General features: G+C 52.7%; 13 protein-coding genes across 13 annotated transcripts; 5 read left to right on the top strand and 8 right to left on the bottom strand.

Moving 5' to 3' along the window:
* Window positions 1-227: 227 nt before the first annotated feature.
* RHO25_005126 (uncharacterized protein) lies at window positions 228-2,992 on the bottom strand (the record flags this gene model as incomplete). Its single annotated transcript, XM_023596032.2, has 3 exons — window positions 228-560; window positions 617-2,610; window positions 2,674-2,992. 3 exons carry the CDS (start codon window positions 2,990-2,992, stop codon window positions 228-230), a joined length of 2,646 nt encoding a protein of 881 aa, XP_023456451.1.
* A 322-nt stretch (window positions 2,993-3,314) lies between these two features.
* Window positions 3,315-4,209, top strand: PUP2 (proteasome component pup2; the record flags this gene model as incomplete). Its single annotated transcript, XM_065602622.1, has 4 exons — window positions 3,315-3,339; window positions 3,397-3,409; window positions 3,462-3,884; window positions 3,933-4,209. The coding sequence occupies 4 exons, from the start codon at window positions 3,315-3,317 to the stop codon at window positions 4,207-4,209; spliced, it is 738 nt and encodes a 245-aa protein (XP_065458694.1).
* Window positions 4,210-5,516: 1,307 nt separating this feature from the next.
* On the top strand, window positions 5,517-6,026 carry RHO25_005124 (uncharacterized protein; the record flags this gene model as incomplete). Its single annotated transcript, XM_023596030.1, has 1 exon — window positions 5,517-6,026. One exon carries the CDS (start codon window positions 5,517-5,519, stop codon window positions 6,024-6,026), a length of 510 nt encoding a protein of 169 aa, XP_023456787.1.
* A 2,727-nt stretch (window positions 6,027-8,753) lies between these two features.
* RHO25_005123 (uncharacterized protein) lies at window positions 8,754-10,085 on the top strand (the record flags this gene model as incomplete). Its single annotated transcript, XM_023596029.2, has 4 exons — window positions 8,754-9,024; window positions 9,158-9,690; window positions 9,742-9,851; window positions 9,920-10,085. The coding sequence occupies 4 exons, from the start codon at window positions 8,754-8,756 to the stop codon at window positions 10,083-10,085; spliced, it is 1,080 nt and encodes a 359-aa protein (XP_023456793.1).
* A 74-nt stretch (window positions 10,086-10,159) lies between these two features.
* On the bottom strand, window positions 10,160-11,651 carry RHO25_005122 (uncharacterized protein; the record flags this gene model as incomplete). Its single annotated transcript, XM_023596028.2, has 2 exons — window positions 10,160-11,488; window positions 11,559-11,651. The coding sequence occupies 2 exons, from the start codon at window positions 11,649-11,651 to the stop codon at window positions 10,160-10,162; spliced, it is 1,422 nt and encodes a 473-aa protein (XP_023457934.1).
* Window positions 11,652-12,970: 1,319 nt separating this feature from the next.
* RHO25_005121 (uncharacterized protein) lies at window positions 12,971-15,570 on the bottom strand (the record flags this gene model as incomplete). Its single annotated transcript, XM_023596027.2, has 5 exons — window positions 12,971-14,894; window positions 14,953-15,005; window positions 15,065-15,163; window positions 15,232-15,467; window positions 15,534-15,570. The coding sequence occupies 5 exons, from the start codon at window positions 15,568-15,570 to the stop codon at window positions 12,971-12,973; spliced, it is 2,349 nt and encodes a 782-aa protein (XP_023457935.1).
* A 512-nt stretch (window positions 15,571-16,082) lies between these two features.
* On the bottom strand, window positions 16,083-16,574 carry RHO25_005120 (uncharacterized protein; the record flags this gene model as incomplete). The annotated part of the gene is made up of 3 exons (XM_023596026.2): window positions 16,083-16,157; window positions 16,330-16,444; window positions 16,543-16,574. 3 exons carry the CDS (start codon window positions 16,572-16,574, stop codon window positions 16,083-16,085), a joined length of 222 nt encoding a protein of 73 aa, XP_023457931.1.
* A 289-nt stretch (window positions 16,575-16,863) lies between these two features.
* On the bottom strand, window positions 16,864-18,494 carry RHO25_005119 (uncharacterized protein; the record flags this gene model as incomplete). Its single annotated transcript, XM_023596025.2, has 3 exons — window positions 16,864-17,804; window positions 17,864-18,038; window positions 18,096-18,494. 3 exons carry the CDS (start codon window positions 18,492-18,494, stop codon window positions 16,864-16,866), a joined length of 1,515 nt encoding a protein of 504 aa, XP_023457932.1.
* Window positions 18,495-18,879: 385 nt separating this feature from the next.
* On the top strand, window positions 18,880-21,080 carry RHO25_005118 (uncharacterized protein; the record flags this gene model as incomplete). Its single annotated transcript, XM_023596024.2, has 4 exons — window positions 18,880-18,888; window positions 18,972-19,028; window positions 19,087-19,905; window positions 19,962-21,080. The coding sequence occupies 4 exons, from the start codon at window positions 18,880-18,882 to the stop codon at window positions 21,078-21,080; spliced, it is 2,004 nt and encodes a 667-aa protein (XP_023457928.1).
* An 861-nt stretch (window positions 21,081-21,941) lies between these two features.
* RHO25_005117 (uncharacterized protein) lies at window positions 21,942-23,009 on the bottom strand (the record flags this gene model as incomplete). The annotated part of the gene is made up of 1 exon (XM_023596023.2): window positions 21,942-23,009. One exon carries the CDS (start codon window positions 23,007-23,009, stop codon window positions 21,942-21,944), a length of 1,068 nt encoding a protein of 355 aa, XP_023457929.1.
* A 722-nt stretch (window positions 23,010-23,731) lies between these two features.
* Window positions 23,732-24,934, bottom strand: RHO25_005116 (uncharacterized protein; the record flags this gene model as incomplete). Its single annotated transcript, XM_023596022.2, has 3 exons — window positions 23,732-24,515; window positions 24,569-24,811; window positions 24,861-24,934. The coding sequence occupies 3 exons, from the start codon at window positions 24,932-24,934 to the stop codon at window positions 23,732-23,734; spliced, it is 1,101 nt and encodes a 366-aa protein (XP_023457926.1).
* A 658-nt stretch (window positions 24,935-25,592) lies between these two features.
* Window positions 25,593-26,903, top strand: RHO25_005115 (uncharacterized protein; the record flags this gene model as incomplete). Its single annotated transcript, XM_023596021.2, has 1 exon — window positions 25,593-26,903. The coding sequence occupies one exon, from the start codon at window positions 25,593-25,595 to the stop codon at window positions 26,901-26,903; it is 1,311 nt and encodes a 436-aa protein (XP_023457927.1).
* Window positions 26,904-27,083: 180 nt separating this feature from the next.
* On the bottom strand, window positions 27,084-27,626 carry RHO25_005114 (uncharacterized protein; the record flags this gene model as incomplete). The annotated part of the gene is made up of 1 exon (XM_023596020.1): window positions 27,084-27,626. One exon carries the CDS (start codon window positions 27,624-27,626, stop codon window positions 27,084-27,086), a length of 543 nt encoding a protein of 180 aa, XP_023457723.1.
* Between the last annotated feature and the right edge of the window lie 166 nt (window positions 27,627-27,792).

Below are 27,792 nucleotides of genomic sequence, written 5' to 3'. Positions count from 1 at the left end.
CGCAAGAGATGATCGAAGACAAGGTCTGGGCCTGAGAAAGAACAGCACAAAGTAATGACTTCTTTTGACTACTGGCTTCCACCCCAGGCCAGCGATGCCCTCCCTCAGGCTATCTTGACCCACCCCTCGAACGCCATCGCTGGAAAAGCACGAATAGTAACCACCATCTGCGAGCAGCTTTACTTCCGCAAGCATCGCACTCAAATAGTCTCTAGCCCGTACGGATTCTATCCATAAGCTCCGGGACCAGGACCTCCACCAGGCCCGCCCTCATTCGCCATGCTCAGTTTCGAGCAAAGACCGAGGAAGACGACCGTCTCCGTTGCCGCCAAATAGTTCAGCGCATCGAGCAGAATTTTCAGATGTCTGGTGAAATGGTCTTCATACTGCTGAAGGATCGAGAAGAGCTTATCTAGCTTCGCAGGATCGTAAGCAGTCTTTGAGGACGAGGTTGACGAGGCGGGATTTCCGAGGTCGGGATCTGCGCCAGCAAGGTAGCGAGACAGCGAAGCAGTGTAATTCGCGAACAACGTGCATGTGGACATGACTTTGGAGTTAATCTGTTGAGTCAAGTTCAGCATGAAGAACGTCAGCGAAATCAAATGGGAGAGCTCACCCTTAGCAGTTTCGAGTTTGTCAACATGCACTCTTTGAGGCACGTTGCCAACATGTCGATGTGATCTTGCATCAACTCATCCACGGTCCTCTTCACATTCGCGCCCGCCTCAGCATCCCCAGCTTTGTCATCGGCTTCGGCTTGTGACAGACGAGACATGAAAGCCAGCCAATTCGGCTCAATCACTTCACTCGTGCAGAAGTAGAGAAGTTGTTGCACAAAGCACAGCATTCGACTGCGCAGACACCAAGCTCTCCGTTTCCAGTTTTCGATTTTCTTCGCGATGACAGGGTCTGACTTTGACTTGTGATACCATGACTTCACCTTGTTGTGCTCGGTCCAAGAATTCGTCAAAAGAGTTTCAAGATGTCGTAAGCTGAGGAGGTATCGGAACAGCAGCTGATACCGCGTCAACGTGACTCTGCTCACCACCAAAGACAGTGGGAAAGGCACAGCGTAGTCAAATGTTAGCGCCTCGTAGCCGGAAATCTCCTTTTCTTCCTTCTCGTTCGTCACGGCTGGTGTGTACGCTGACAGTGACGTGGCATCTGCGTCCATGCCCTGCACGTTCACAACTCGCATCAGCCATCCAGTCAAACCCACATCGTTCATCACGACTTTGATGTCCTCCTTGTATGGATCCTCAGCGGCCACTGAACCAGGCTGTCTAAGCACTGTTTCAAGAAGAGTCTGCAGCTTGCCAATATTGACGCTCTTAGCTGGCTTTCTAAGCTCCAGATGTGTGAGCTCGAGGAAATATGAGAAGAAGTCGCTGCGATCGAGAAAGAAATAATGCTTCAAACTTCGTAAACGAGATGGGAGTCCGTGTGTCGTGATCAGAAGCTTCATCAAGCTCTGATTTGCAAAGGTGTATGCTCCAGATACATTCTCTGCGAACCGAGGATCCTCGAAAGTGTGTGGAAGGTCGGTATTTGCATCGAGATTTCGTGTCACATTCTCAATGCCTCCACATTCGCGAACGACGTTGAGATACTTGCCAGCCAGCAAAACCTTGTCTTTCAAAGCTTCCAGTTGAGGCGGTACCAGGTCCTGGCGCAAAGTGTACCGTTTCTCCCAGTACTCGTCTGTGTAGTCCTGCTCAAGACCTTCTCTGCGGATTGACTTCTGTTCCTTGATCAAAAATTCCTGATGATGATCGCGTACATTGCCATGATGTAACCACTCGTTCAACATTGCCATGTAGGGGCGACTTGCCTCGCGGAGCAATGTTGTCAAGAGTTGTCGAGCAGGCGGATCACCAGCCATGGAAGCAAGCCGCCGAGTGAGTAAACGAAGCACAGTGCCACCTTTGCATACCTTCTTTCCTGGTAATTGGGCGTCCTTGCCCTCCTTCAGCGACTCTAGAATGTTTTCAAAATCATCGGAGTCGTCCGAGTCTTCCCCATTGTCGAGCATGCTATTCTCCTTCAAGATCTCGTGAGCAACACCATACAACTGGAGCATCATGTGTGCCGTAGGCCGGGTATGCAGGCTGAATTGATGTAATGTGAAGCCGTCGTTCGTCAGCATTTGGTGCTCTAACTGTGCGATCAAGATCATGTAATCTTTGAGGAGTTTCCTCATGGCTGCACATAAAGCATGATTCACCGTGCCCATTTCGTCTCTGCTCTGTACCTCAACAAATTCTTCGACGGCACAGAAATGTGTCGCCATTTTGAGCATTCCTCGGGCCAGGTCTCTCAAGCTAGGATCTAGGCCGTGTTGGATTTGGAATTGGGGCCCAGCAAGTTTGAGTTTCTCGTCCAGTGGATTATACTGGTCAACGTATCGAATGTACTGTCCTTCATATCCCATGAGCACGAACAATAAGTCTTGTACGATGGCCTTCTCCTGTGCATCGAGCGACAGGCTACTCAAAGAAGCCGGTTGCAACGTTGAAGGTGCACGTTTTGCCTCTGGAGGGATCGATATTCGGGAAGCCAGAGGAGCAGACGAAGGAGGTAGCAGACTCGCATGAGGAGTCCATGGCGCAACTACAACACATCAGCATGCGCGTCTGCCTTTAGCACTCCAGCGCGCACGCACAGGTCACATACCCGCCTCGTCAGGCTTCCTCGCGTTGCCCTTTGGCACTGGTCGCTCCACCTCTGTACTCTTTCGCGACGGACCATTGTCGCGTTTGACTGGACTCACAGTCCTCTTAATCAATGTCTGCCTGGTCTCCGTCGTCCGTCTCGTCTCAGTGGTGGTTGTGCCTTTTCTGTGCTGGCTTGTGGTCTTCGAGTCTACAGCAGAACGCCCCTCGTCTATCGGAGAGGGCACAGCAGCAGCGCTCGTGGCTCGACTTCGCTGTTGTCGCTGCGAGGCAGCTCGTCGCTCAGAAATACTGGCGCGCGTGGGTGGTTGAGAGGCCATGACACGTTGCTAGCATTGTTCCAGTCTGCTCGACATGTCCCAATCGAACTGATCGTGTATCCGTGATTGATGGTGGGGTTGTTTGGTGCCAGTCGCGTTGGCAGACTTCGAGGCGCGTGTCGATCCCGAGACGAGCATGGCTTGGCGTCACAGCTCTCAGGCAGCTCCAGCGTACGCAGACCAAACACATTGCCATCACCGACATCTCCGCTGCCACTTCCCTTCTTTCTCCATTCCGCCGACATCCAAGTGAACGTCTGGTACGCTTTACGACTCGCTACAGCACTTGACATCGACTGTAATTCCCCGCAACACCGCCATCATGTTCATCGCGCGATCAGAATATGGTATGAACATCAAGTCCACCACAGAAACACAAAGCTCCTGACTGACTGCGTAAACAGATCGTGGTATCAAGTGAGATGCGCACAGAGCGACACCTTATCCTTTCGTTCACTGACTCTCGCAGCACCTTCTCCCCCGAGGGACGTCTCTTTCAGGTCGAATACTCGCTCGAAGCCATCAAGCTGGGCAGCACAGCAATCGGCATCTCCACTTCTGCCGGTGTCATCCTTGGTGTAGAAAAGCGCATCACATCGTCCCTTCTCGAGACCAGTTCCGTGGAGAAGATCGTGGAGATTGATAGGCACATTGGATGCGCCATGTCAGGGTTGCAGGCAGATGCACGCAGTATGATCGAACACGCACGAGTTACTTCGCAAAGCCACGAATTCCACTACAACGAGCGGTTAAGCGTCGAGAGCTGTACACAAGCCATCTGTGACCTGGCATTGCGATTTGGTGAGGGAGCTGAGGGTGAGGAGAGCATCATGAGTCGACCTTTCGGTGTGGCGCTGCTCATTGCCGGATACGACGAGAACGGACCTTCACTGTGAGTGATGTGATACCACTCATCCCGGCTGCGACTAACATGACCCAGCTACCACGCCGAGCCATCGGGCACGTTCTACCGATACGATGCGAAAGCCATTGGTTCAGGCTCTGAGGGCGCTCAGGCCGAGCTGCAGAACGAGTTCCACAAGTCGCTCACGCTGCCCGAGGCAGAAGAGCTGGTGCTGAAGACACTGAAGCAGGTCATGGAGGAGAAGCTAGATTCCAAGAACGTACAGCTTGCTAGCGTGACCAAGGAGAAGGGTTTCAGGATCTACACAGACGAGGAGATGGCGGGCGTTGTGTCACGGCTGGAGGGAAACTGAAGCAAGAGCATGGAGTACGAGTATGACGCATGACTGGTATACACCAGATTGTATATTACGGATCAGAGCATTGCATCGGCGCGATGGCGCTGGTGCGTAGAAAGAGCCTGTTCAGATGCTGAATGCGACACGAGAGATCGATCATACACCTTCCAAGATCAACAATGATGCCGTTCGCGGCCCATGCATTGCTGACGGCACTTTGATCGAAGACGAATGGGCGATTGATGCAATAGCAGGAGTCTCGATAAGAACGACGTGTGCAACGCACTCTCGACATAAGTCGCCGATTAGCATTTGCGACAAATGCAACATAAGCTGACAACGTCGATATCCGTGTCATACCAGATACTCCTGATCGAAGCTCACGACCGCGGCAGATCTACAGGCCCAATTACCGTGATCGCTGCGTAAAACGCGGACGTGTTCACACGAGATCAAAGAGACCCATGGCAACCGAATGTGCAGACGCGCATGCGCCAAACAGACATCAACGATCGATGCGCGTCGCGGCCAGACGCGTGGTGGCGTGGCGGTGAGCATTTGACCTTTCGGGACTCTCCATTCAACGTCACGAGCAGCAACTTTGGCCCCCACGGTCTCGAACCTCTCCCAAGGAGGCTGCATGTCTCTCTATGGATCCACGTTTCGCCTGCTACGAACCCCAAGGGCAATCTCCAGCGACTTTTCCACCTGCAGTAGCGCCAGGCTGTCCTCAATTGCCTAAATAGAGCTTTGTGGCGACTGCGACGTGACGTGCGTGGTAGACGTTTCAGACCGGGATCCTATGAGTATCTATACCGCTCCAATACATCCGACTGGAGTGTGACATGGTAATCACCCCAACATTCTACGTGGACAGCACGTCTATTCGACAGCTCTAGGCCCAATGATTAGGCTCGGCAGCATCCGATGCTCGGCTCCAGACGTGGTTGAAGCGCTGTTCGCGGCAACCCGCTGCAACGCTGGATGTATGATGCTGGTTGCACACCGCTGCTGCAACACCACTTTCGCCCGCGTGGCTGCGGGAGGAAAACAACCACGAATTTCGATACGGCTTAAGATGACAAGTGACGTTCGTCGCTTTTCGTCCATCGTGACCAGTGTCCAAGCGTTGACTATAAAAGCCTCCCGACTCATCAGCCCGAGGTCTGCACTAATACGTACCAGCCACAACCAGACAAGTCTTCTGTTAGTCCTTTACGATACCCCACTTTCTGGAGTGTTGTATAGACCCACATCCCACTCCTTCGTCTCTTTCATATCAACAAGAGCACGAGTCAGACAACAACGCAAGATACGCCAAAATGCCTGTCGACCCGGCCTTCGTCTCGATCCTCGCCAATGGCATGACGAAACTCATGGACACTAAGGTCGGCGATAAGCTATGTCACCATGTCGGCAATAGAACGATCAAGGACGAAGAGAAATACAAGAAGGATAAGAGACACAGTGGCGACAAATCCAAACGTCACTCTGACAGCTCACACTCGTCAAGACGCTCATCTGAAGACGACTACGATAAGCGACCTTCTACTTCATCGTCCTCTTCATCCAATGACCGTCGTCGTGATGCCCCACGCCGCCCTTCAGCGCAGACGAGGAGGCACTCTTCACAATACTATAATCCTGAACAGAGGGGTTCGCGACGTACAGGTTCGAACAGGAAGCATCGTCGACGACCAAGGAGGATGACGGACGAGGAATTGGATGACTTGGCCGCTGAGGAGGAGTTCCGTAGGATGAGTCTTGCGGAGCACGAGGAAAGGATGGCGCGGTTCAGAGAGACGAAGAAGGGGTATGAGCCGGAGGCCTGATGGGCTGATCGTTGGTGTGGGGGCCATATGTTGCACAAGGTGGTCATGCGGAGAGGTTGAGCTGGCTTATGGGTGAGCTTTGCCACGTATAGGCTTTGTTGTTTGATGCATGGATCGATTGGGTCAGCGAAGCGAAGCGATAACTGGTGACGAATCACGATTGACCACGAGGAAGAAATGCTTATGGAATTGCTAGCGTTTGACGACACATTTGTACTACTATTACGACCAACAGCAACGATATCTACGACAGTATGAGTCGCACCAGACGATGGTATACAGCAAGAAAGTTATGGTCCGACAAACTATGGACAGTGAACATGACGATTTCATTCAAGCTGAAGCTCTAGATCAGACGACCTTCACGCTCAATTATGACCAGCACATTGTTTCACTCGACCTGCAACTATACTAAGCAATTCCAGCCTGGATCTACAGCCTAACAGATTTTCTGATTCGCTGAGAAGATCATTTCCGTGTGTTGCTGCTGCGTTACTTACTTTTATCCCCGCAATATAGTAATGCCCTTATCCCGTGTGTTGCCCGGACAATGATTGAGCGACCCTCCCTGGAAGAATTCGTTCTTCTTGTTTTGGCTCCTGAAGGCATGATCAGCAAGCCAACTCGGTCGGCATATTCACCACCCAATCATCGTACTTGCTCAGTAGGTTTCGCTACGAGGAAGGAGTCGATGGAACCATTTCGGCCCCGCCCGTGCCATAGCGCACTTGCACATCAGGACCAGGCTTGCGCCAAACTTCGCACTCCATGGGTTTCACTACACAAGTATGAAGATTGCTGATAGCGATGGAGCCACACGTCCCAACACCAACGCCCATATCACTCCCGATACCAGAGTCCCTGGAAGCACTTGCCTATCATTTTCCCTGGCAAGAAGGATTCGCGATGGATGAGACTGACCTCGAACGTGGCTGCCCCTTGGACCTGGGTCGTCATCACATTGACCCTCGAAACAACCTCGGAGATCTGGGTGCACTACCCGAAGAGCTTCTCGGCGACATTTTTGTTCAGCTCGATCTGCAGTCTCTCGTGGACTTTCGACGCGTCAACCAAAGAGCCATGCAGGTCATCGACTCCATCCCGCAGTTTCGGACAATAGTAAAGCACAGCCTATCTCCGCTCCGTAGCATGATCAGAACTAGGGCAGCACCACGAGTCACATGTCAAGATCTCTTCAGGGTAACGAGTCGCTGGAAATGTGAGCTGTGCGACGACTTCGCTGGCTTCATCTACCTGTTCGATTGCAGTCGACTTTGCTGTCTTTGCTTCAGTCGCATTGACGAGCAATACCACGAGCGGCTCATGATACGATACGATTATAGGGACTGGGGATCGAGGTTTGGCTCCCCGCCTCCTTTTTCTGTCTGGGATACAATGCTCGATGAGCACCGTATTTCGGGTCATCTCAGAACACTCGTCCGCGCGCCCTTTTTGACCTCCCCGGATGGCCCAGTGGAATGGGGATTCCATTGTGTAGGTTGTAAAGACTATCGTCGCCGACGGATGCATGAGCGAAGAAAGTACAACGTCGAAACATTCAATGCTCATGTGTTGGAGTGTGGACGAATCATCAATGGCGAGCATTAGTTTAGCAATGGGCAACAATCTGAAAGCGAGGAGGAATCCGATATCGACCAGGAACCTGAGGACGATTCAGAGTCTGATGATGAACCGGAATCCGACAACGAACCGGAATATGACGATGAGCAAGAATACCACAACTACGAGGTATCTCCATTACCGTGACAGCGAACGAAAATTAGGCCAGATAACAGGCTTCCAGCTAAAGCTCATCCGAAAAATCCTCTTCTCCCACTTTCCGCTCACACTCCACCCATTCCACCGCATCATCAGCTCTAATCGTTTCCAGCATATATCTTTCTCACAATACTCCAAAGCAAGACGATGTGCAGCGAAAAAGACATTCTTCGGATTCAACCCCATGACCGTCTTGGCTTCGATTAAGCGAGTGTGGTCTTCAAGCAAAACGCCTTCGCGAAGGAAAACGCAGTAACTTTTCTCAATTACATCTGGCTGGTCTCAGTTGTATAATGGTGCTGGGAACGAACGTGTCAAGAGTGGATCATTGATGTTGATGCTTTGTCGGCGAAGGATTAGCTCTCGTGTTGTTTCCCTTGGACATATTATGGCCAGTAAGGAGAACCAGGCGATGATGACGATGAGAGTGGGTATGCGCCACGAAGATATTGATGGCATCTTGGGTGTATTCGATTTGGTTTTCAGAGGAGAGAAAGATTGCTTGTTTTGGTAGAAGAAACGGTTAAGATGGCACGGAGTGCGACAGTCCACCTGTCTTTCCCAAAGAGGCAATTCGAGCTATGCCGCCACGAAGGAATTAGATAGCGGGATGACAAAGTAGGCACCTGACTTCGGAGTTCAGTGGGGAACTTTCTAACATCGCTATCCTGCGTGTCTGTGGTAGGGCGTAAGAGATGCCGACAATACTCGTTATTATCTCTCGCCGCTGCTGTGATCGTTTCGAGACGCCGAATGTGCAACTCCACGCGGAGTTCAGATTCCCTGTAAGCAAGCAGAAGTACATGATATGTCATTGAGGGGTCAGAGAGCTCCGTGCAGTCCACTCACTGCATGTGAAGTATACATAATCAGCTCGAACGCGATTGCATCTCACTGATCCCATCGCTCTCCATCTTACGAACTTCTGAACAAAGTCAGTTGCTCACAATGTCAACTTCCACCACGACACTTCAACCCAACATCGCGATCCACACGAATCCCGAACACGAACTGCACATCCTAGACCAGCCAGTTCCTGTGCCTAAACCCAACGAATGCCTCATCCACATCCGCGCAACAGGAATCTGCGGCTCAGATGTGCATTTCTGGAAACATGGCAAGATTGGATCTTCCTTGATCACCGGATCTCAAGGTCTCGGACATGAGAGTGCCGGAGAAGTCGTCGGCGTAGGGGATGAAGTGAAGAACTTGAAGATAGGTACGTTGGTCCTGTTAGAGCCTGCACATCGATGAGAGGTATTCGATCGTGGTCATTGGCCGCATAAGATCCAACAATTTGCCCGCACCACGACTTGATTAATTTGTCCCATGCTGAAGGATATGCCCTCTAGGCGACCGCGTCGCGCTCGAATGCGGCATCCCATGCTCCAAACCATCGTGCGACTTTTGCCGAACGGGACAATACCACGGCTGTCCAGAAAAGGTCTTCTACTCTTCTCCGCCAGTCAATGGTACTCTGCGACGATACCATTGTCACCCGGAAGCTTGGCTCCATAAGCTGCCAGATTCCTTGTCTTTCGAAGAAGGCGCTCTTCTAGAACCTCTGAGCGTGGCTCTTGCCGGGATCGACCGCTCCGGAGTGAGAATGGGCGATCCGCTTGTGATTTGTGGTGCTGGACCCATTGGTATTATTGTTCTGTTGAGCGCTAATGCTGCAGGCGCCGCACCAATTGTCATAACAGATCTCGATGAGAGTCGGCTCGCATTCGCGAAGAAACTTGTGCCTCGGGTGAGAACTGTTCACGTGCAGATGGGCGAGGAACCGCAGGCCGTTGGCGAGAACATCAAGAAGGTGCTGGGGCAGGAGGCAAAGCTGGTGATTGAATGCACTGGTGTCGAGACCTCAATCCACTCCGGCATATATGTGAGTTGTGCACCTCGATCAGGCCTGGGACCCGCACTGATAGATTTTCAGGCGTCCAGATTCGGCGGAACAGTCTTCATTATCGGAGTTGGCAAAGACTTCCAGCAAATCCCTTTCATGCACGCTTCGTTTCGTGAGATCGATATCAGGTTCCAATACCAGTAAGTTCCGCGATCGTGCACCCGGCATGATTCTTGCACGATGCACGGCTGCTGACGGGGTGCAAAAGATACCGGGAGACATATCCAAAGGCGATCATGCTTGTCTCAGAAGGACTGATCGACTTGAAACCTTTGGTGACCCACCGATACAAGTTGGAGCAAGCCGAAGAGGCTTTTGCCACGGCATCGACACCTGCTGCAAAGGCTGTCAAGGTCCAGTTGCTGGATGGCTGATAAATGCCAGCACCTTCAAATATCGATCAAGCAGACATCATTTTCAAATCCCGAATGCATTCCGGTTTCCACAATCAAGTCTCATCGTCATCATTCACCAAATCACTGATCTTGATCTTACTTCGAACGCCAGGTATCTCATGAGGCGCCCAGCCTTCAATGGCTCCGACACTCTCCTTCAAAGTGAAATTCGTATTGGGTCCATCATCCTCAAGTAAACGTGGCGTACCAGTTCCCACAGCCATGAGCCGATCAGACCATCTCATGAGTCGTTTGACCAGCTCCGGGAATGGAAGCTTCGCCATACCACCTCGCATATCGATCATGCGTCTCTGAGCACGTCGATGGACAGAACTTGACCCGCCTCTGTCTCCATACATGAGCTCGTGCAAAGCAATGCGGCCCACTGCAAGAATAAGTGCGTCTGAACAGCACTTGACAGGATCTCCTAGTGCCTCATTGATGGCTTTGATAGCCTCGGATCGCAGCCAGTATCTGATCTCAGCGCTCAAGAGCCCAAGCCGGATCATGTCTCCAGAGCCGAACAACAGTCGTACGTAAAACAGCGCCGGTTCCTCAAGCGACTTTTGCGTCATGAACCATTCCCAATTTTTTCCTTGTGGGGCCGTGATTTTCAATGCCGGCCAGCCTCTCGGCGCATAAACATGAATCATATGGTGCAAGATCTGGTTGAACAAAGGCTTGTAGGTCACAGGGCAGTTGTAGAAGGGATCTATCACTCCTGCACTGGGGTCCGCCTGGGGCGAAGCTGGAGGTGTGATCAAAGTCATATCGCTAACGGTCTCCGTGGGCTTCTCTGACCCATCTGCCATGCGCTTCCGTCTGGTCGATACATCGGCGACAGTTGTAGGGACGGCGGCAAAAGTAGTGACCGTTCCAAAGCCTCGCGCGGGTAGTGGCAGGAGGGAGGTGAAGTAGTTTTGGTAAGTGGTCTGCAGGGACTGGCCAGGTTTGCTCCCAGCATTGCTCTCCAAGGCAGTATCAAGCTGAGTCGAGATATCTCCGGCAGTCGATGTCGCGATCGGCACAAAAGTAGGAGCATCCGGGTTGAAAGCGTACGTAGCATTCGCGGCAGCAGCAGAATCAGGCAAAGGTGGACCAAAGAACTTTGGCCTCTTCGCCACTGACCCGGTAGATGGCGGCGAGACTTGCTGCGCTGCGGACGATTGAGCATCATGCTGAGGTGGCGTTTTCGACTTCCTTCTCGCAACTCCTTGGTCATCTAGCACGAAAGCTCCTCGTCCTCCACCAGCATTCTCGAGCTGCTCAAATATTTTCTTTCGTCGCTCCGGCCATGATTTGAGGGCGGCAACGGATCGTACGCGTTTCTTGTTGGCTAGGTTGCTTGCACTGTTGGGATCACTGGTTGTAACAATGAAGTCCTAAGAAAGCAAGAGAAAGTCACAATTAGTCATTGCTCAAGACTGGAGTGCAACGCGAGTCCACACATACGATCTGCTTCTGTTTCTTCTTTCCCGTGGAAGCTGTAGTCTTTGTTCTCGTGTTCGTTGCCATAGCGGCTGAAGCTCCCTTTCCATCCGACATGCTGATAAATTTCGTGTGAGCCGGGCACGCGCAGCTCGTGTCCTGAAAGACAGCGAGACGCGCTCAAGATATCGCATGCGCTCGTGTGGCGGGCGAAGCAGAACGGCGTGGGATCGCACAGTGGACTTGAGAGGAGCAGGTGGAGTTCCGATCGGCCATTGGCGAGCCCTAGTCTAGTCCGTAGTTCTGAGACTCAATCTATGTGAGCCCCGTCATTTGCCCAGTAGTTAGCCGAGTCATCAGCTGGGGGCGCGATATAGCGTGAAGAAGGTGTTCGGAAGAGGGGAGAGATTGACAAGGTGCGGCATTGCCGCGAGTCAAGCAGCTGTCAGTGCAACCTTCTCAACTCAAATTCGACCTTCAGCTGTCGGTCCTGTTGCAAGCCATTGGGCTTCTCCTACTACAAGCCTTCAGTGACAGATGCATATGTTGGGAGACATTCGGGATATCGAGCTTCTTGCGACCGTGCGTCGTTGTTCTCGTTCCACTGCAGCACTGAACACAAGCGGCTAGAGCCCAACGGGGGTATCTGCTCCCGACCGACATTCCCTGTACGACACCACCGATTTCGAGCAGGCCTCTTTTCCTCTTGATTGCTCCAGATCATCCTCCTTCGCTTTCGCCCGTCCATGTCGATCGTGGCGAGCATCTGACGTGCATGAAGCTAGACGTCAACCTGATCAATGCATCATTTTGAAGACGAATATGGAGACACTGGAGGCAGGAATTTCCTCCCTTGTGACGTGATGACGAGGACTACACTTCCGTACGACATCTGACGAGGACTTGCAGATTTGATCTTACCACCTGTGCTACGTCCGCATAGGCCGGCACGATCGCCGCGATTTTGTGCGCAGCAATTGGCTGTTCGAAGCATCGCACTACCTGTCGTACCGTTGTGCTGGTAGGGCATCGGAAAAGAACCCGTGGAGTCATTACATGATGACAAGCACTGTGATTAGTATGAAACACCAACATGGCGTGCGTGGTGCACAGAGATCTGTTCGTGTTACCACCGAGGCTGTTAGAGAATCACTCATCAAGGCGTTGGGTATCATGTGCAATGACAAGAGTGGTCGGCGAAAGGCCTGCCGAACAGATATGGCGCCAAACACGATACCTCCTTGGCACTGGGATCGCACCCAGCTGACTGCAGGCTGCACGTACATTGGATCAATCTGGAACAGCCATCCGTGATCTCCAGCACCAGATGAAAGGAAGCATCGGATGGGGGCGATCAATGTGTTCATGCACACTGCCACCTTCATCTCGGTATCATTGCGAGTAGATCTCTTCTCCTCATCTTCAGATTGATTATATCAAGGTGCGTCTACCTCGACGATCTTCGGCACAACCCACCACACATGCTTCCTCTCTTTGGCCTCGGGCAATGTCACCGTCACCACTCCCTTCAGTGATAGCCGAGGGCTCGACTCATGCTCTTTCCCGGCCTTCTTGCAAATACTGACAAGTTGTCCGAGAGCGATCTTAACCGCCCAGCATGTTGCTTCGAGATGCTTGAGTTCCTGGAGTCGGAACGAATCCTCCTTGGGAGTCGCATCTCTCACCTGCTTCAGCTCCTCGAGAATCGTCCGCTGATGAGAAGCATTTCTCGAGAAACCCATTATCGCCTCTAAATGTGATTGGAGTTCTGTCGGATTATAAGCATGCGCTGCTCGATTGGATTTGCACTTTCGTAAGTCATCAAGGCTCGGTATGACTTGATACTGCACTTTGATGAAAGGCTTCATTCTCGCCTCATACTGTCGTTGTTCATTGTGATAAGGCCGTTGTTCGGCCAGTGGGAGGAGGTCCACTTTCGACAGGAACTCCCAGAAAGTCGCAAGCACCACAGCCAGGTTCTGTTGAGCGTGTGCTTCTTGCTGCAAACTTGATAGCCACCTAATGCTGTTCTCTCGCGCCACGAGCGAGGTATGCCGTTTCCTGCTCTTGGCCTGTGCCATCGCAGACAAAATGCTCGTTCGAGTGGACTTCTCAATCTGTGCAAATACCGATGTGAGCACATCATACATTTGATAGACGCCATCATCCTGGTACAAGTCGGACTCAAATCCGAGCTGGATGCTCCATTGAACCAGACGCAGCTTGTACATCCTGGTCCAGGTCCAGATTGCATAGTATGCCTCAGACTGTTCCGGCGATGCGATTTGGGGAGAAGTGATCTTCATGATCTCATCGTCAGCCTCGAGCGCAAGGACCTCCATCTCGTCAAACAGTGTGATCGACTGCGTGAATAATCTTCGCATCCTATCACGGTTCTGGCAGATTACGCGATAGAGGTTGAGATATTCGCCGAATGCTTTAATCATGAAATCTTCGAGGATTCGAGATGTTCGATGTCGTATATCGTGCGTCGCCTCTACCATGAAGCTGGCTGGATCTGCGAGAGGGTCTTGGGGCAACACTAGCTCTCGGATATCTGCGAGCATGAGATCGAAATGTGATACATCTTCCGCAACTTTTTCGTCAGAGGTGATCAATTCTTGGAGCTTAGCGCGCGCGAATGTGTTGGGAGCTGGGTTCCTACTTGAGAAGCTCCAGATTGCCGATTGCAGGAGATGAGGACTCTTGACGTTGTCAGATGCTGTGACATTGTACCCAGCAAGGATATCGTCGCATAGACGAATCCACTTCTGTTGAGCTTCTTCCCATGTCATTTCTGGCATTGGTCTTGGTGGTGTGCTTGACGCGAGTTGACGTTGCACTTTGTGCGAGAACGCAGATGGGAGAGCTTTCCCCAGAGTATGGTTCGATGTAGCCTGGTTGAATTGTTCTCGTAGTCGGGTCCAGTATGACACGGTTGCTGCGCTTTCTGGAATCCGTTCCAAACTGCAGAGTAGATGGTAGCGGATCTCGAGTCGTTGTATAAGGGCCACTGCGAGCCCGATTTCGAATTCGCTCTGATCCTTCTTGCAGTCCTCCAGCATTTCAGTGATGATATCAGATAGCGACTGAGTGACCTCGTCAACACTGATGTTAGGGCATAGTTCCCTGCCAAAGAGGTAGGTCACGAAATCCTCCTCCTCGTAGTACGTCTGGGCTTGAATGCATTCGAGTACCAGCTGACAGGACTTTACCACAGCCAGGCAGTATATTCGAAGGATCCTTTGTGTGACAGAAGGATTTCCTTTCGATGAAGTCAGATTGTAAGGGTAAGTATTGCCCGGATCAACCAATCGGAATATGTGTAATGAAGTGAAGACATTCTGTGAGAGAGGATATCTGTGGGACAATATTAGCGATTTGGTTTCGATCAGACATGATCTCTGCTGAAACTCACCCTTCATGGAAAAGCATCTCCAACCTCATAAGCTCGTCCATAATCCACAGGGCCTTCTCAATCGTCAGACCAGTACGTTTCGACATATACGCAAATCGACAGTAACACTCACTTCTTCGCCACCTATCTCGTCCTCATCTATCACCTTCCACTCCGGCTCGAACGTGTCGGTGGGCTCAACGAAACCACTATCCATCTTCGGATCCATGATCTGCCAAGGCTGGGTCAGCCTGCGAATATCTCGCCACACGCGAGGCAATGTCGAAATGACTTGCATACCTCGAGAGCACCAACCGCTTCAAACAACGTGAAGTACTCATCCTTTACCAACTCGCCCGCCTTCAACTGGCCACTTGCAGCAATGAAATTGGACGTGACATCTTGAACGCTTCTGTGGCTGACGAAAGCGGAAGGCCGCCGTTGCTGTTGATCCATCATTGCTTGTGCTTCTTGGAGCAGTCTTGAAGTCGCTGCGGTGGCGTTATCAGGTGCCCCGTTCGGGTGAACAGAGAGGTCTGAAGTGGGGGTCAGTCAGTCTCTACATTTTCTTGATGTGAGCCAGTATTTCGCTTTGACCTTACCTTTGGCAAGTGCATCGTCGTCATCCTCGAGAGGCATCCTATGACCATGTGCACATGCGTGAACTTGTGACTGGCATGTTGTTTGTAAAAGCGAGACAGTTGCGACGGAGTCAAAGCGCTGGCAGAGGTGCTCCACCAACCAAGTCTTGGCACAACCAGTCTGTGAGGCGTCACTTTCAAAGTGATCGTGGTAAAAGGCATCTCTGCTCGTATTCAGTGGACATCCATTAGCGCTATGCTTTACGCTAGGCCCGTGTCGACAATACACATGCTAATGCTACCGACAAATGTCTACACAATGTGTAGGAACATCACGCCAGTGGATAGTGGCAGTGATAATCAGTGTCACCAAATGAGACAGGTATTAGCACACAACCATCGATTCCTCAGCTTTATATACAGATGTTACAGGTGTCCTTTTCTGTTCCTGGAGATAGAAGCTCTCGTCCAGCTCACAGCTCTCTGCGGTCTCTTCTGACGCAGTCCTTCTGAGCCTTGCGTCTCAGCTCCTCACATCTGTGCCACTTCGCGATCTTCCATCGTCACTGTCTATTGCGATGCCTGCTGCGCTGAAGCTTCAGCATTGGCGTCGGCAACATTCTTCATCTCCTGCTGCTTGCCGTTCTGCGAACAAAGTCTCTCGTTAGCATATGTCCACTTCCATACCCAGTTCTATTCCTTCTCTCGCCTCTCTGAGAAGCGATCCGTCCATTCTTCATGCTCCTCCTCTTTCTTGTCTCCTCAATTTCTCCTTCCCCATCCTCTTCCCGCAGCCGTGCCTAGTCGTTCAACTCACCTCCCACTTGGCAAACCTCAAGTCCATCTCTCCTCGGCGCTCGGCCTGCAACCTCTTCTCCTCCTTCAACGAGCGGCGGACGACGCGCGAAGCGACGGCGATGTAGCGGTTGTAGCTGTTTCGAGCGCAGATAGCGTTAGCAGTCGTACGTTCCAGGAGTATGTCGCCCTGCGCGCGGCAGGAGCAGACGAGGTCTAGGACGACGGGACATACGTGATACCCGCAGCTTTCCACGCGAAGACCATTGTGTCGGAGTTTGATGTGCTGTGTGTTGAGGTGCGAGGTGTGGTGTGGTGTTCAGTCTTCAATGGTGCTTCGGCATAACTCGGACAAGCTGTCGTTGAAAGGTCGAAGAAGCTTTGGCGAGAACACGTGATTTGCCCAAACTGAGCGTTTCAAGACACGACCAAGTCAACAACTTCGAGCAAACAGCACAAATCACAGTGAAAAGAAAGACATGAAACTTTCATATATTGTTACAGCTCACTATGTGCGCCTGAATTCGCAAGGAAACTTTGTTCGATGACAGGATATTTACACACGAAGTCCCAACTCTTCAGCATAAGGCAGAGCATAAAGGTCTCCAACAGCACTTACGGAAGCCTTGTTCTCAAGAGCCTCCTTAGCGACTTGTTGCACCTTCTCTGCTGTGACGCCATCGATCGCTGATGCAACGCTGTCAATCTGGTATGGCTTGCCATCGCGGACAAGGCCAGCACCAGTGAGCTCAATGCCAGCTTGTGTTGATGCGCCGTACTCGAGCTCCTTGAATTTGGCCAGAGCCTTGGCCTTCTGGAGGTCCTCGGAGTTGACACCTGCGGCAACGGCCTTCAGTGCCTCAACGACCTTTGGTGCAGTCTGGTTGATATCGCGGGTAGTTCCATCGAGGGTCACGGTCAGAAGACCGGCGTCAGTGTAGATATGTGACTTGGTGGAGACCTTGAGGAGTGGTGTGTCGGCCTTAGCCTTGGCCAAAAGAGAGAAACCAGGAGTCCACTTGATGCTGGACTCGCCGCCGAGAAGGGCAGCGAGGACTGCGATCTCGGACTTGTAGAAAGCGCCGGTAGCAGAGCTTGATCCTGGGAAACCAAGGACGAGGGTGTTGCCAGAGCCGTGAGCAATGCGCTCCTCACCACCGTAGTACTTGGCCTGCTCAGTCTTGAGAGCACCAGCAGGTGAGTCTCCAACGTCTGAGAAGAACTCGCCAACCCACTTCTGGAACTCTCCCGACTCAACACCGTTACCCACAATGGCGAAGTTTGGCTTGGAGAATGCCTGTTGAGCGTAGTCGCTCAGAGTGCCCTCGTCGACGTATTTCCTGATAGCGGCAGAAGAGGTTGGGACGACGGGTACGCCAAGGCCGCGGTGGAAGGCTAGACCGTGGGCGCTTTCGGTAGCAAGAGCAACAGTGTTTGCGAGGTGCTTCTTGACATTCATCTCGGCGAGTGGCTGGATCTCCTCGTGAATAACGTGTGCTATGAGGTGTCAATTCTGCGGTACCCTGTCTCCTTCCCAATTCGTGATATGCACTCACGCTGGAACTTGGTCAAAGTCGCGACCTCAGCCAGGAGCTCGAGGAAATATGGGAGGTCATCGCGCAAGAACTTAGCGCCAACCACGAGGTTCTCGCGGCCGTGCCAGCTCTGCAGCTCAGCGCCCAACAGTTCCGACTCGCGCTGTATCCGGAGAGTCGATCGTCGCTCGGTGCTCTGTACATGTCCTCATCAGCACTCTCCTCTTCGATATCCCAACAGTCCTCATCTCACCCTAAACGCGTATCGGTCCAGCGCCTCTGCAAGACCAGGCCAGGTCTCGTATCTAGTACCAGCTCGGGAAACAAGGGCGACGGTGGAGACGGGGCCGGCGATATCTCTGCTCGCGATCTTGATGCCATTGGAGTCGGCAGTCTGGTATTGGAAAGAACCGGAGGCAGCGGCGTAGCCCCTAGTAGACTGGGTCCATGATTGCCGGACAGCACGCTGAGCCTGCCGGGAGATAGCAGAGCGCGCGATCATGGTGGTGATGGGCCCTCGCGGGTGGTGTCGGCGGTGGGGAGGGTGCAATGGGTTGTTGACGTTGGTCGGCCTCTGCAAAAGCTCAAAGTATTCCGAGACGTCAGGTCGGCCGAATAGGTAAGCAAGGAAAGTCGTGGTCCGGCTGCACATAGCCGTGGGCGCACAATCGTCGTACACTTTGCGTTCGACAATAGCACTGAATGATTGTTGAGTTTCTATTGACTGTTATGGACTATATAAGTGAGGAGCTGTTGTGTGCAATCTCCAAGTGAATTGACTGTTCATGCCTGCCACGAAATCTGCCAACCACCGTCAGTCGACTCGGCAGCGCCCGTGCGGATGAATCTTTTGTGCCCGCACTGCTGGAGACGGTCACCCACCAGCCTACGACGAACTTCGCGAAGACTTACTGCGCAGTCATAACCGCTGCCTCTGACGACGAGCGAGATCCCTCGTCGCGCAAATGCAAAGACATCGTCGGTAGCAACACGCAACTCTGACGACGTGAGAGGTCCTCAGAGTTCCATCGTCCACCATGAGCAAGGTATACATAGTCGACGACCGCCGCCGCAAGCCACTCGCTCTTGCTGCTGCTGCGGAATGTGACTGACAACGCCCACCACGCAGCGACTCCAAGAACTGTGCACCCTCGTGGTCAACGACTCCTGCGGCAAGCTCGCCTCCGTATGCCAGCGCCCGCGCAATGTCTCGTCGCAGGCTTGTCCGCTAACCGCCCGCAAAGCAAATCTTCTCGACCCTCGCCCAGAAGGGCCGCCGCACCCTCCATGAACTGCGTCGCGAGTTCCCGCACATCACCGCCCGGCAGATGCGCCAGGCCCTCGTCGTCCTCTTGCAACAACACATCGTCCTCTACCACCAGCTCGAAGATGGCCCGACATACTACCACGCCGACTGGCGCAACCCGGCTCGATCGATACGTGCTTCCCTCATAACAGCCCTCGCGGCCGAACGTTACGGCGATGGTGCAGCAAAGATCGTCAGCAATCTCGTGGAGCTCGGACATGCCAGAGTTGGGGACCTCGCGCAGGCATTCGACTTTGCGCCAGCCTCGAAGCGGGACAGTGGGTATGAGAGCTGCAACGGCTATGCAAACGGAGCTGTCAAGGTCAACGGAACATCGGACGCTCACAAAGTGGCCGGCGACAAGGTCGCAACTGTTGGTCAATTCCACAACACTCTGCGCACACTGCTGAAGGCGGGCATTCTGGTGAAACGAGGGAAGCAGGCGTATATGCCAGCCGCGGATCTTCAAGCTCAGATCGAAGCTGTCGTCATCAGTGAACAGTTCCCAGACGGTAAGATCACTGGTGGCAAGAAGCAAGCCGAGTTCCAGGCCGCTGTCAAGACACTCAAGCGCAAACGTCAAGAGGCCGACGAGTACTCCGCCACCCGCGATGCCGAATCTCGCGGCCAGATCAAGCGGCCAGGTGCTGCCTTGAACGAACATGCTGCAAAGCGCGCCAAGCTGAATGGTGGAATGACAAATGGCATTCATCGTGATGAAGATATCGATGCGGACGAATCTGTTCCAAAGCTTCCGGTACTGTGTTGTGCCAATCACCCTCTTGCAGGGTTCAAGTTACTGACACTGTATAGAGCGATTTGATCTTGGCGGTCAATTTCGCGCAATACCCCGTCGCTCATCGCAGCCAGCGGCTCGAGCAATTTGCCCAGGCTCACTTCGGTGGCGTTACCGCTACAGTATATGCAGCTCTACTACAAGCTCTCGAGGCCAAGATCAAGGCTCGTGACGATGACATCCACGAAGAACAGGATGCGGAAGATCAGGAGGCCCGACTTCCTTCTGTTACTACAATGGATGTCTCAGAGGTACTGAAGACGTGGGCACCCCTAGACCTCACGCTTGGCCTTGATCTGAAGGATGCAGCTCATCTGTACAAACCAGCAGCCGAGCGTGACAAGCCGAAGAAGGGCAAGAAGCGCGCTGTTGATCAAGAGAACCAGGAAGATTGGGGCGACATCGGCATCAAGATGGAACTGCCTTCCGAAGACGACGATGACGATGCGCCAACGAATGGGTTCATGTCGTACCGCGACCAGAACAAAGTGCTTTCTCTTATCGAAGAGCATCTCAAACTGTTGGCGGAACACTCGACGCGATTCTGTCGACGTGTCGGCGCCGCCGGTCGTGGCGAATGGAAAGTCGACTTTCCTTCACTGACCGAGGCGCTCATTGCCCACGACATCGACGAGACAGTCAAGGCTCGTCTCACCAGAGTCCACGCCATGATCGTTCGCATGCTTCGCGACGTTGGACGCCTCGACGAGAAAGACATTGCAGCTCGGCTCATGATGCGCGTCAAAGACGTACGTGCTATCCTCACCCAGCTTCAATTTGCCGGCCTCGTGGAAGGCCAAGAGGTTCCCAAAGACAACTCCCGCCAGCCTAGTCGAGCCATCTACTTATGGTATCACGATCAAGACCGCGTCGCCAACCTCCTGCTGCAGCAGACTTACCAAGGCATGGCACGCATCCTACAGCGTATGGGCAGCGAGCGAGAGACGTATCGTGGCCTGATGGAGAAAGCCGAGATGATGAATACGAAAGAGGAATCGCTCACCCAACCCGAGCGAGACGCTTTGATGCATTGGCGAGAAGTTGAGGAGCGATTGATGATTCAATTCCTGCGTATGGACGAGCATGTGGCGCTTTTGAGAGATTTCTCAGGCAAGGATACGAGTTTGATCTCGTGATGACGAACGATTGGCCTGCCTACCTGCCTGACTGTGGCATTACTACTACTGTTACCCCCTACTTCGGATGATCTGGGTTGGACAACAGGGAAGAAAAAAGTCAGCTCCAGCTTGCATTTTGTGACGGCGTTCACGGGAACTTTGAAACAATGGCCATCGAGTCAGAGGGCATGGGTGGACTACGGTCTCCGCTTCCTCGTCTTCTCACGGGGTTGCTGCATTTATCTCGGCGTTCAACTTCACGACAGAGGGGAAAGACGATTTGAGACCTATGATGGGATCTACAGGGACTTTCGACGGTGAGCTCCTCCCGGGCTTCAATACAGTGTTTATGCCCTCAGAAGCTCTGCCGAAGCTGCTGCTGTACATGCTACATAACAAACACAAGCAACATTCAAGCTGGTAGGAACAGCGAATGTGAACGCTATCCCGCACTCGCCACTCTTCATTTTCAGATGTTTCCTCTGGGACGGAGCTGCGTTACGTGCGCTGCACGTACAAATTCTCCATTTTCGCTCTGCTCTTCTGTTGCACTGGCTCGTAAAGCATCGTACCCAGCGACCCGTCAAACGACTGGACGGAACGCGAGCTTTGCTGTTTAAAACTCCCCGGCCATCGTGTCAACTCACTTCGTATACTCTTCATCTTCTAGCCTTTCTTGAAGGTAAAGTAAAATGCTGAGCCCCAATCGCTTTTGAGGCCGTCGCAATCTGACATTTGCTCGTTATCCTCTAAGAACTGGTACGCACCCATGTCATGCGTAATCTGTCCATTGGAGGTTTCAAGAACGTGTCGCCAATCTTCTTGACATTCTCTTACCCGGTCCAGCCATCATTATCACGCCTGGTGCCCCAAAAGTCCTTAGCTTGCCGGCAGAACCTTGAAGTTGAATCGTGGGAAGTGCAAACGCAAGATGCCCTGCTCCTTGGGCACCGGACTCTCGATCACCACCTCATCCTTCGTCAGTCCCACTAACTTGCCTTCGTCTTTGTGCGTGAAGCCAAAGTCAGTAGGCGAAATGCTGATTTTTTGGCCCTTCTTCAGCCCCAACACATCACTCGCATCGAATTCGAGGTCGCCCGCTTCCGTGAATTGAGCTTTCAAAATCCTCTCAACGACAGCATCCTCAGCATCGCTCCCTTCACCCAAAACACCCGCGCCCAGATTCCTCTGCTCACCCTCCGCAGTAACCTCCCTAAACCTCCTCACCCAACTCCACACCTTCGGAAACCTCTCCTCACCCAACTCCCTCCTCAAGTCCTCCTTCGCCGCATACCTCCCATCCGGCACACCCTCCGCCATACTAATCGCCCAATCAAAAACCCACCCCGCATGAATCTCCGCCAAACCCGGCCCCTCCCCACCAAGCAACCACTTCCTCCCATCCCCCAACAATTTCTCCACCATCCCAAAATACAACCTCTCCTGACTCAAATTCCATTCCCTTAACTGCAACAATTTCTCCTTGGTGAATTGCCCTCCACTCCCATCAAATCGATCTTTCACCCAAACTGGATCTTGCATCAAAGGAGAATTTACGGGAATCAAGCCGGCAGTACGCCAAAATGGTCCGCCATCGATGATGAATTCTTCTAGGATATCTTCGATTCCACTTCCGAAGGAGTCTTTGGCTCCGAGACGAGTTGATGGGTCCCCGATTGTGTCGAGAGATTCTAATTTGCGGAGAATGAGACGCGTGTCGATGTAGATGTCTCGTCCTATTGAGAGGACGGGAATGCGTCGATAATGAATTCCTAGTCTTTCAGAGAGGATGGGTCGAGGCATATTTGGTGGAACGCGGATTTGAGTGAAGGGAATTTGGCGGAGGTTGAGGTAGCGAACGATTCTTCGACCATAGACAGATTCGGGGAAGGTGAAGAGGATGATTTGATTGTCATGTCTGCTCTCATCTCCTGTCGTGGTTGCCATTGTAGGAAAGGTACGCAGTGCTCTGTGGTTATGGTCTTGGAAGTCTGGTCTTGTTCGATTATCAAATGATTGACAAGCCTTGTGTCGAAGTGCTTGTTGTCCCGAATTTGCGCACAGTCTGAATATTTGCTATCCTCTTGACGTCGTTTGCCAACCTGATATCACATGTATGGACCTCTCATGTTAGTGGGGTGGTGGGGAGGACAGTCGAACTTTGCCGAGGTCATGAGAGCAGTCGAACGGTGGCCATAGCTATGCTTCCAGCCGTGGAGACTGAAGCTCTGCAACTTCTGCTTGACACTGATCGTCTGACATGCATGAGTATCGAGGCGAGCCTGCAGGGAAGTGCCTGGATTCCGCATCCGGCAACTTCAAACTTGGCGCTCGCGTGCAGGAGGCAAACCGTTCCCAAGAGCGTGTTGAAAGCAGAAATCATTTCATTGCAGTCTCGCGAAACCTCTGGATATCTCAATGTGTCAAATCAGGACAACGACCTGTCAAACGCCAGCGAGCGCACTTTCCAAACATCGTGATGATCTCCAATTGTCAAACTCCTCTGTACAAGCTCCCACAAGCTTACCAACCGTATTCCAAATTTCAAAACCTCTCCAGTCGTAAATCAGATCTGTTGCTCGAGCATTCTTCTTTTGCTCTTAATGTCCAGCTAGTCCTGCTGCAGAAGACTGACCAATTGCTGCATGGCAACTCGTGGCCAGCTGGGTCTAAGACACAGCACGCCTTTGTGCCGCTTCGTACAGAGCGCCAATTGCCCCAAGTCCTGCGCCGATCAACAGAGCGTTGGAGCCACCCCAAATGCCCTGTTCGATGCGCAGGACAGTCTCGGGGTCGATCACGCCAAAGGTGACACCTTTCTTGAACACCAGCCAGGTGCCGAGTGCCTTCACCAAATTGTACGTCATGGGATCTGCCGCGTATCTGGCAACAGCAACGCGTACATTGCCACGCTTGACATCCCGGATCGTGAGATTGTAGAAGTAGGCGAACAACAATGGCACGAAGATCGATGCGAACGACCACGTCAGGGTGGTGGACCAGTAGAGGGATGTGAGGAGGATGAACAGATTGGGAAGGTACACTGCTCTGGCTGGAGTGATGGCGGTGGCTGGAATGGAGAACGCATAGTCCCATGGGAATACTTTTCTTTGCAGAGCAATGGCTTCCAGCAGGAGAACCGTAAGGTGAATTCCTTGGACGCCCGAAAGGATTTCGCGCAAGTTCGCGATCTGTTCATCGATTCCAGATCTGTTGTAGAGATCCTTGAAGTTGGTCACAACCTCACGGGAGGCGTCTTCTGCGAGTTCTGCCACTGCGGCTGGCGATGGCGGTCCCGGAAGCTGAGACTGCCTGCGAGCACCACCACGCAGACCGGGCGTGCGTGGGTTCAGCTGGGTTGATGGGGACAAGGCAGACGTGACGGGCGATAGAGCGTTGCTCGCAGAAGCCACCACGGCTTGCACAGGAGACGAAAGAATGCCTGTGTCATCTCTGCACTTCTGTCAGTATGGTCAACACGCGTCGTGGATGCGGTGTCGTCTTACTCGGATTCCTGCTTGACCTTTGTTGGACGCCGTCCTCTGCTCTTCACCACACTCTTGACTTCCTCCACCACTTCGCCTACACTTTCAGGTAGGAACTCGCTAGCGCTTGCGCGTGGCCTGCCTGGTGTGGCGCGTGTACCAAAGTAGCCGGAAAATGCAGGCTCACGCGACAGACGCGTGGAGTTGGTCTGGAGGTATTCGTTCAAGGACTCCACGATATCGTCTTTGCGGGTATCTTCATCTCTGTACCACCGTTAGCTTCACAAACGCCGTATGTCAGTGGTGGGCGTACTGTTTCAAGCCCGCTTGTTCCGAGAGTTCGAGCAGTTGGGCTTTGCGTTGCCGTTGAAGCCACGAGGTCGACATGGTGGTAGGCGGTAGGATAAAACCCCGGTAAATGTGGTATAGTCGGAGTCGCGTAACTTATGCGATCGCGATGCGCGCAGTAAGAGGTGCTGTAGAGACAAGTCAAGTATGGTGGATGTCGCGTAGACTTGAGACGAAGTGGTGGTCGCGATAGTCAACACAGAATCAAAACAAACGGGAGGGCCCGGCAGATGTCTTGGCAGTCGCGATGCGCCCGATGCGGTAGGCAGGCTGCTGTCCAAACAATTGGACAGTTGCGTATGTAACGCGTGTCTTGTCGTGGCGTGGATTGCGGATGTATCGCAGGTTGCGCCGTCTCAGGTGCTCGTCGATGCGGTGAGGCGCGTGGGCGTGAGATGTGTCGGAGTGTTGCACTTCCCTGTGACGCAATGGCAGCGTCTGTCAGCGAACGGAGGTCCGACATTTCTCTCCCGCCAGTCTGCCGTTGCTGGTACACAGCGAGAAACGAGAATCCCAACACCATTTCCACCGCACGCCGCGCATCATTGACTGCAATTCATTTGAACACTACATACAGCTCATCGGCCTACTGAGAGCGTAGAAGTTGTGTCCCGCGAAAACCGCCTCCTGAAGGCTCGACGAGCACACGGCCGACCCTGTTCATGCTGCCCGGAGGCGGGATCAGCTCTCCTTGCTAATGGTCCTGGCCCGCGTGGCTTCCTACTTTTCCTCGACCGCAGAGAAGCAGCCCGATGCGCCGCTGAATTACATTGACCATGGATTCGACGATACGAGAAGACGGGCGGCAGAAATGTCATCCGCGGATAGCCAGAGACGCCCGTCCGTCTCCTCGGCAAAGGCCATAGACGTGGATCATGAGGATTATCGCCCGCCGTACGCGCACGCCATGTTGGCAGGAGGGTTGGGAGGATGTCTGGGAGATATGTTGATGCATAGCCTGGACACGGTCAAGACGAGACAGCAGGGTGATCCGCATATGCCGCCCAAATACACGAGCATGGGCAACACGTATTGGACCATCTTGAAGCAGGAAGGCGTGGGCAGAGGACTGTATGGAGGAGTTACGCCCGCCTTTGTGGGGTCTTTCGTCGGAACTGTTATCTTCTTTGGATGCTACGAGAGCAGCAAAAGGGCCATGATTGACTACGGGATAACGCCAAGCGTGGCCTACTTCGCCAGTGGGTGGTGCGCAGATTTGGCTGCCAGTCCACTCTACGTGCCTACCGAGGTACTGAAGACGAGGCTACAGCTGCAAGGAAAATACAACAATCCATACTTTACCTCTGGATACAACTACCGTAGCACGATACACGCGTTCAAAACCATCTACCGCATGGAAGGCTGGAGAGAATTGTTTTCGGGCTACAAAGCGACACTCCTGCGAGATTTGCCTTTCTCGGCATTGCAGTTCACCTTCTACGAGCAAGAGCAAAAGTGGGCGAAAGCATGGGTTGGACCGGGCAAAGAGATCGGTCTGCCATTGGAGATTTTGACAGGCGCAAGTGCTGGAGGTATGGCAGGTGTGTTGACCTGTCCAATGGATGTGGTCAAGACAAGAATTCAAACAGAGCTAGATCCCGAAGTCGTTGCAAAAGCAAGAGCGAAGGCCGCTGAAAGCGATGCGAAGAGCAATAGTACTAAAGCCGCTGCTCCCAGCCAAACTTCCGCTTCGGCAACGAAACACAGACCGACCGCAACATCTGCGACGCCTCAACAGAGAAGAGGAATATCCACATCAGGGCCTGGAACAGCACTCAAGCACCATGGATTGACCCCGCTCGATACTGAATCGGTGTACAAAGCACTCAAAATCATCTACAGGACCGAAGGACTGTCAGGCTGGTTCCGTGGCGTAGGGCCAAGGGGTGTATGGACCAGTATCCAAAGCGGCACCATGCTTGTCGTCTATCAAAAGCTTTTGCGATGGTTTGATGCGAACCCGCTGGTCAAGATAGATCCCGAAGACGGGCTGCGAGGAATAAGTTGAGCCGCAGCAACAGAATATGTACGATCAGACGCATAGCGCGGCGTCGATGATAAGAATCCCGGTTAAGGATAGCTCTAACTTTGTATACATAACTTCGCTTTGCAACACCAACAACGTTTCGAAACTCCGCCTTCGTAAGACACAATATCTCAGAGGCGTTGAACAGCCCTGATAACAGTCTCAAACATCCAGCGCAGGCCCCTCGTCCCCATAAATCGGATCCTTCGCAAACCAGCCCAAACTCTCAATACCCTTCACTTTCCCCTCCTCCCCTTCCCGCCCATAACACATATCCCATTGACAACCTTCCGGATAACTCCCCACCATCTCAAAGCCTCCGCTCACATCCTCCCACAGCCTATGCGCCACGCCCGCAGGTACAACAACCACATCTCCCTTCTCAACAACTTCTTCCACGCGTTCCGGATTGTCTTCGTGCCCGAAGCAGAGTTTGGCTTTGCCGTGCGAAATGCAAAGGACTTCGTGTGAAGTACTGTGGAAGTGAGAGGTCGAGTACATTGTATAGCGCCATTGAGGTATTACGACGCCAGTGGATTCCAGATGGGATTCGATCTGGCTGGCGGAGGTCGTGGAACGGAAACAGGATTTGTAGATCAGGAGAGGTTTGTTTTGTATCGAAGTGTTGGGTGTTAGGCCATGTGCGGGTATGAGGTGTTTGAGCACTTGAAGTTGGGCCAGAGGGGTGAGTTTTGTTGTGGTCATTTTTCGTTCGGGTTGAATCCTTTGATTGCGTCTGATTTGAGCTGGCGATGCTTTGAAGAGAAAGTGCCTTGAATTGATCGCCTTCGCTCGAGAGGCCCAATGTTTGTGACGTCAGCAGAACGCATGTGTACGGAAGGCATGTATGAATTGGTTGTTCGATTTAATC

This window comes from Cercospora beticola, chromosome 3 (assembly GCF_033473495.1).
Source record: "Cercospora beticola chromosome 3, complete sequence".
Taxonomy (NCBI): Eukaryota; Fungi; Ascomycota; class Dothideomycetes; order Mycosphaerellales; family Mycosphaerellaceae; genus Cercospora; species Cercospora beticola.
The sequence above is the reverse complement of the archived record's forward strand: the minus strand, read 5'-3'. Positions and strand labels throughout refer to the sequence as shown.